Genomic DNA, 6,577 nt, shown 5'->3' with positions numbered 1-6,577 from the left:
AACGATGAATCTTGAGCTCCAACACTGTCACCTTTTGGAGAAGCTGGCAGAAATCCTCTTTGGAAAAGTCAGGAGGCATTTTGAAAGTTTAACTGTCCTCGTTCTCAACAGTTCATGTTTCAAAATCTTCAGGTTCTTCAATAGCCAAAAATAAAATCCAATGTTCTCTGCTTATTCAAGATCACACATCACATCGGGGTCAACAAATTTGTAGAAAACGGCGTGTTCAATAAATGGAATGTCTGAATAATAGCAGAAATCCACTTGGATATCCTCTAAAAATCTTTATTCTCATATGACTCCTTTCAGCTTCACCAGTACACAGCAGTCAGGCCTCAGAGTCAAAAGCCTTGAGCTCGTATCTGGAAACCAAAAGCAAAACAGCCCAGTCTGTTCCAGGCTGAATCGAAGCAGAGACTCTCTGCGCAACTCAGAACTTACTCTCATCTCCTTATGAGTCAACCTTTTTAACCTTTTCAGTCTCTTCCTGGTTACACCCCTGCAGATGGTAACTTATACGTCAGAACGTACCCAACTTTTGTTTCTGCTACAGAGAGGATACACGGATAACACACCAACTCTGTCCCTGTTTTAAACTTATCAGAAAGTATGAAAGCCAACACTGGATTCAGTTAATCATTCACAAAGTGTCCTTCCTGTTGTTTGGGACAAGAGATCCTGAAAACAGTAATAAAGTTTTGTTGTAGGATGTAGATCTGAAGGTTAGTTAGAGCAGAGCTCAAACAGCTGGCTTATTTAATTATAGTTGTAGCATTCATGCTAGCTTAGAGAATACCATAAAGAGCTTAAAAAGTACACTGTTACTCCAATTTGTTTTTATATGTAAAGTATTATAAACCACTGTAGACGTGTTATATTTATCATTGTATTGTATAGATGCTTGTTTTTAACAATAGTATTTTAAGATGTTTGCAGTCTCGTTTCTCTCATTAAAACAATAATAGAACATAAACACCTCAGATCTTTTTCTGGTCCGGGAATGTGAATGAATGCAATTTATCTATTTATTTAAACGCAGTATTCATAAATGAATTTTAAAAATGATTACCTTTGTTCTGCAGGCCTCCCAGACATCATCATGGACGGGGTTCTTCAGGGGTTTTACCCCCGAGACATTCGGGTCAGTTTCAACGCCTCCACCCTCCATGAACATGAGCCTACACGTTCTGTAGAGGCCTGATGCACCATCAGCCACAGAATCCAGAGGGGAAGATGAATGAAATCCTACAAATAAACAATACAGCCTTGGAACAGTTAAATCTGTCCCCTGCTTTTGTTGCAGTGATACTTCAACCTCTCTGCTTCCAGCACATTTCACACTCTTTCTTTGGAATTGGTATCAGTTGACAAAAAACCCCAAAAAAGTGAGGATCCAAATCATCACTACTTTGATGCTAACATCTGTAAAGACATGACTACAGTGTACGTGGATGGATGCTCATTCCACCACGACAAAATCTGCAAAGCTGGTGTTGGAGTGATCCTACTCCCAGACCAACAACAAGAAACTTTTAGTTTCAAATTAGGCTCTTGGTCCTCTCAGTACGCTGAGATTGCTGGTATCATAGTAACCCTCCAGATCATATTTGATTGACGCAGATGATGCTCCCCATACATCTTTTGTACCAACCTGGTGACACCACTATGGCGACAGCCTAAACCACACAACAGTACATGAAAGATTTGGAGAAACATCTAAAAACACCTTTGCTTTTGCTCAAAGAAACCTCGAGAAGTCCGCGGAGGGACGCAAAACATACTGTGACCAAAAAGCCTCTCACGAAGAACTCCAGGTGGGAGAAAAAGTCTGGTACTATGTGTTCGCCCTAACACAGGGGCAAAGAGAGTCCAGGACTGGAACTCTCGCTCGCAAACTAATGCCCAGGTGGACTGGACCCCACCTGATAACAGAKAAACTGTCTTCAGTTGTCTACCAGATCAAAATCAGCAAAGGACAAAAGGAACCAATCACCAAATGGGTCCATCGCAACCAAATCAAACCTTACAAGATGTTCGATAGTCTAACAAAAGATCAAGATCTCGTCACCAAATCAAACACCCTTCAATCAAAAACACCCTAAAAAGGTAAATAGGTCTTTAAAACAGATCTAAAAGAGAAAACTCTTGTAAAACTTAGAAACAATAAGTCTAGAGTTAAGCCTTAAAAGATTTTCAAATAGGTCATAACAACCAGTTAAATAAACTCTATTTAGCTCGACCAGCAGAATGAGCTGAAGTATTTTTAACATCTTATTGCTTAGCTACTAACTTGGTTGATGTGCGTATGTTCTAAACCTTTCATTGTTAGTAATCTGTTCGACACGGGAATAACATCACTGTGGGACGGTGAATAGCATTGTACTGGTTCTGAGCACCCACAGCCAAGAAWTCGAGGTTTTGTATTGCTGTTAATGAATGGAAGTCTAATATGAAATTTGACTATGCCAACATGCAGTGATTGATAAGTCTCACATATTTACAGAGCAATGTAGATTAATGCTACCTTAGGTTCCGTAACCTACATTGACCACACCTTTTTGTTTTCACCTCGACCCTGCTCGAAACAACACCAATCGGGGGGGCTATCTAATCTTTAAAATGAGTCTTGACATTGACTCCAAAAATGATAAGGGAAATGTTGTGACATGATTTAGCAAGAATGCAGAAACACGTTGGAATAAATGCACAGAAAGTCTGTGTGTATGGTCATCAAATGATTTAATTCTGAGCAACAACAGAGCAGAAGTCAATCAGGAAATCTGCTGAGTTGTGACTGGCGCATCAGCGGAAAGCAGCCAATAATATAACATCATGATAACATCATGTGACAGTTTACAACCAATCACAAATCGCCATCTGTAACCATCTAACCAATGACAGGGCTGTCAGCTTGGAAACACCTTATCAGAAATTAAAGAGGTCATACATTGCTGGAGTCTAGAAGTCTGGCCGATAGAGTAAAACAGCTGAAACTAGTTATAATAAGATAAGATTACTGGACAGTGTCAAGGTAGAACAGATATACATAATTAATCCATAACAATCCCTCCTATTGAGTAAACAATACTGAAAACCAAACCAAATGGAATAATTATGAAACGTCCAAACACAAATGTATCACCCAACAACAAATACAATGGAAAAATAAGGGAAAAATAGTGCAAGTCAAATGACGACCAAAACCAGATACATACAATCAATGTAAGATACAACACGAAAAAGGCATTAATGACAAATGAAACATTATTACACATCAGAAGAATCAATGAAGAAAAACATGTTGAAATTAAAAAAACTTAAAAGTCCAAACCTCAGACAAGGTATCACAACACAAGTTCTGCCTCCCAGTGAATTAGATGACATGTTCCACTTATGTGCTATCAGAATCTTACCTTGGATAAAGTGTTAACTTAATAACAACTAGTTGTCAATAAATGAACCTTAAGTAATGCAAATTTGGACAATGTGCAAAATTCAGTTCCCACCCCATGCAATTCAAAATCACTAAAAACAAAACCACAGAGCCCATAAGGCATGAACTCAAAATGCATGGATTACTGGCATGTGCTGGCTCGTGCAATGAAGAGAAGAAAACAAAAACAAAAGTTTAAAAAAATAAACAAAAACTAAATCTAAAGTCTAAATAAATTAAACTAAAGGAAATAGCTCCCCCTCCTCTTGTTACACCTAAGCTAAACCCGGAAGTAAGCTCAGATCTAGTCCTTCTGTGAATGACAGACGTTTTTAGACGGCAACTCTCAGCTCCCCGGACCTCAACGACAAAACCCAGACGGGCTAATTCTCCCTCAAATATGTCTTCATGGGTACCAGGCTCGAGGTAGCAGAATACCCCCTCCCCAGCTTACCACAAACGCAGAAAGGAACAAATAAACAAAAATGTGACTGTCGTGGGAGGAGTCTCCTTGAGACTCAGCTGACAATCACCTAACTTCACCAGGAAGCTGCACAGAAGGACAAAACACTTTAAAATCATAAACCAAACAAACAAAACAAACCATAAAATTAAAAAAAAAACACAAAAACCCAAACATCCAGAAGTGTCTAATTGTTTTTAAAATTATGTTATGAGATGGGCCTCAGAAATGGACCAGGGGTAACCCTGATACCACCCAGGAGGGGGAGCTAAATACCAACCCAGCTACCCCGGGCGTCAAAACAATCCCTGAGAAAAAACCCCCAGGAAATTCCAAACATTGCACAGACATAATTGCATTACAGCCAGAACAGTGAAACATTTAAAATGCATAATAATAAGCCAGTCAGAAGAGCACACTGTTAGTCCAGTATTTCAGATAGAGGCATTTTATATTGAGTGTCATGGTGGCGGGAAAAATGCAAACAGTGTGGCAAAAAGCACTCACACCCAGCTAATTTAGCCTGGGTATAAAAAAAACTGTCCTGTTCTCTTTATTTCATTAAGGCAGAGGGTGTGTGATCAGAAACCACACCAAAATATAAGGGCCAAAAAGTGTTGTGTTTTAGAAACCTCGCCCAGACAGAGAGCAGCCGCAAAACACGGCCTGCTCAAAGGTGGAATGTGACGATGTGAGAGGGATGCCCCCCCCTCAAAAGGACCCCCAGGAAACGCCCGTTGGAAAGGCTAGCACGAGGTGGCATCCAGCTGGTCCAGGTGGAAATGGAGAACCCCCCGATGAGAAACAGCATTTGTCCTGCAAAAAAAAAAAAAATAACTCACACAAACACAGAGAAAAGACAAAAATTAGGAAAAATTCAAAAACACTTTTTCAGACACAGTTCGTGTGTGAAACTGATGATGATTAATTTATATCATTTTAGTTTATGAATAATATCACTCAAAAACACATCAGTTCTCCATCTTATCCTCATATATAAACAAAAAATGCCCTTGTTCTTTGAACAAAGGCCAGGGGGACGCCAGGTGTCATATTCTTTAAGCACACAGATTGCACTTCTCTCTGCTGCTTTTGGCAAAAGTTCATTCACCATTCATTTAGCAATGTAATACATTCAACTGCCCCCCCCCCACCCCCCAGGAACTGCCTGTGACACAGGTTCTCAGTTTTCCCTTTTATGTACAGTATCTATGCAAGTAACTTATCAGCTCTGCTGCACGTCTCTGTAAGACCAAACAAATTTGCAGTCTCAGCTTCACAGATGTGGTGGAAAAAACCCCAGGAGGAACCGATGTCATCACCTCCCACCCCACACACACACACACACACGCACACACACACATGCACCCCCTCCCTCAAACACCCACGAGCTGGGCCCCCACACCCTTTAACTGTGCCTCAGTTGAGATCCAGCGAGAATGAGTGGGCCAGATCGCGGGGCGCTGGGCAGCTCCCACTGAGCCATTCAGGCATGGTCTCACCGTGAGATAAAAAACCTGAAATGGCTGAGGTAAAGGCTGCGCAGCGACGAAAGATGTGACAATATGAAATGTTAGAGGAGACAGATGTACGAAACGCGTGCAGCGCAACGCAGCTAGGAGTGGAGGTCCACCCACTTTTCCAGATGTTTTAGAATGTTTTCCAACAACATGGGGGGGGGGGGGGAACAAGGTCAGATCTGAAATACCCCACAATGTGTATTTAAACAAAAGGTCCGCCATGTGAGACTGCATACACAGACGTGTTTCTGCAGACTCACGATCATCGTATTTAGTTTTAGATTTAAAAATATGCAAACAGTACTTCCTTATCAACACGTTTAACCATGGTTTTTCCCCTCTGAGGACTCTTTTTTTAAGTGACAGGGCTCTTTAAAATGCAGGGGACCAGCTAACCAAAAATAACACAAACCTCCTTGATGGGCCACAACCACTGGCAAGCATTATGCAAAATTCAACAAAAAACCCAAACAATAAGTAATCAGATGTTCGTATTTCTCTAAATACTAAGATCAATTTTCCCAGCTCAGTAAGACAGTCTAAACAGGTGAAGACCATAATAAACTATTGAAAAAACTAAACACAAAAAGATAAGGTTTCAAAAACCAACCTGTGTGGTCACGCCTCACATAGGCAAAACATTAATTATGCCAAAAACACCCACAGGCCAAATAACATCTGACAAAAAAAAAACATAATCCAAAAAGAAATAAAATTATCAGGTTCACCCTTAAAGCCAAAAATTAGTCACTAGAGGAAAAGATAGACAGACAAACAGAGTTAACACTATTGTTCAGTGAACAATAGTAAACAAAAACAAACTAATATAGCCTTTGTCAAATAATTTAAATAAATCCAAAATTCAAAATTAAAGGCTTTCCCTCACGTGAGGCCTAGAATAACAGAAAAATGTTGTCACAGAGAACAAAAGGCTTTTTTTCCCAAACAGACAATAAAATTAAAGAATTTGATGTGGGTCAAAACTGCAGACAAATTTCCTTCTTTTCTTTTTTTTCAAGAATAATGAGCATGTGTCAGTGTTTTACTCATCTTATTATGGGAGGGCGGTGCCATTTTGGACTGTCTGTCCCTCGGCCCGTCCGTACCCCAACCCCCCATGAAACTCGGCACGTAGTGGTCATCGCACAGTCAGCTGTACCT

General features: G+C 40.2%; 1 protein-coding gene across 1 annotated transcript in view; it reads left to right on the top strand.

The window, feature by feature from the left end:
- Nucleotides 1–3,647, top strand: part of LOC106531207 (sorting nexin-22) — a gene marked incomplete at its 5' end in the record, with an annotated part of 14,572 nt that extends 10,925 nt beyond the window's left edge. Inside the window, 1 exon segment of the mRNA XM_014026989.1 lies at nt 1,083–3,647. Within this exon segment, the coding sequence (XP_013882443.1) occupies nt 1,083–1,201 (119 nt within the window).
- Between the last annotated feature and the right edge of the window lie 2,930 nt (nt 3,648–6,577).

Source organism: Austrofundulus limnaeus, unplaced genomic scaffold (genome assembly GCF_001266775.1).
Source record: "Austrofundulus limnaeus strain Quisiro unplaced genomic scaffold, Austrofundulus_limnaeus-1.0 Scaffold606, whole genome shotgun sequence".
In the NCBI taxonomy this organism is placed as follows: domain Eukaryota; kingdom Metazoa; phylum Chordata; class Actinopteri; order Cyprinodontiformes; family Rivulidae; genus Austrofundulus; species Austrofundulus limnaeus.
This window is presented reverse-complemented; position numbering and strand designations above follow the sequence as displayed.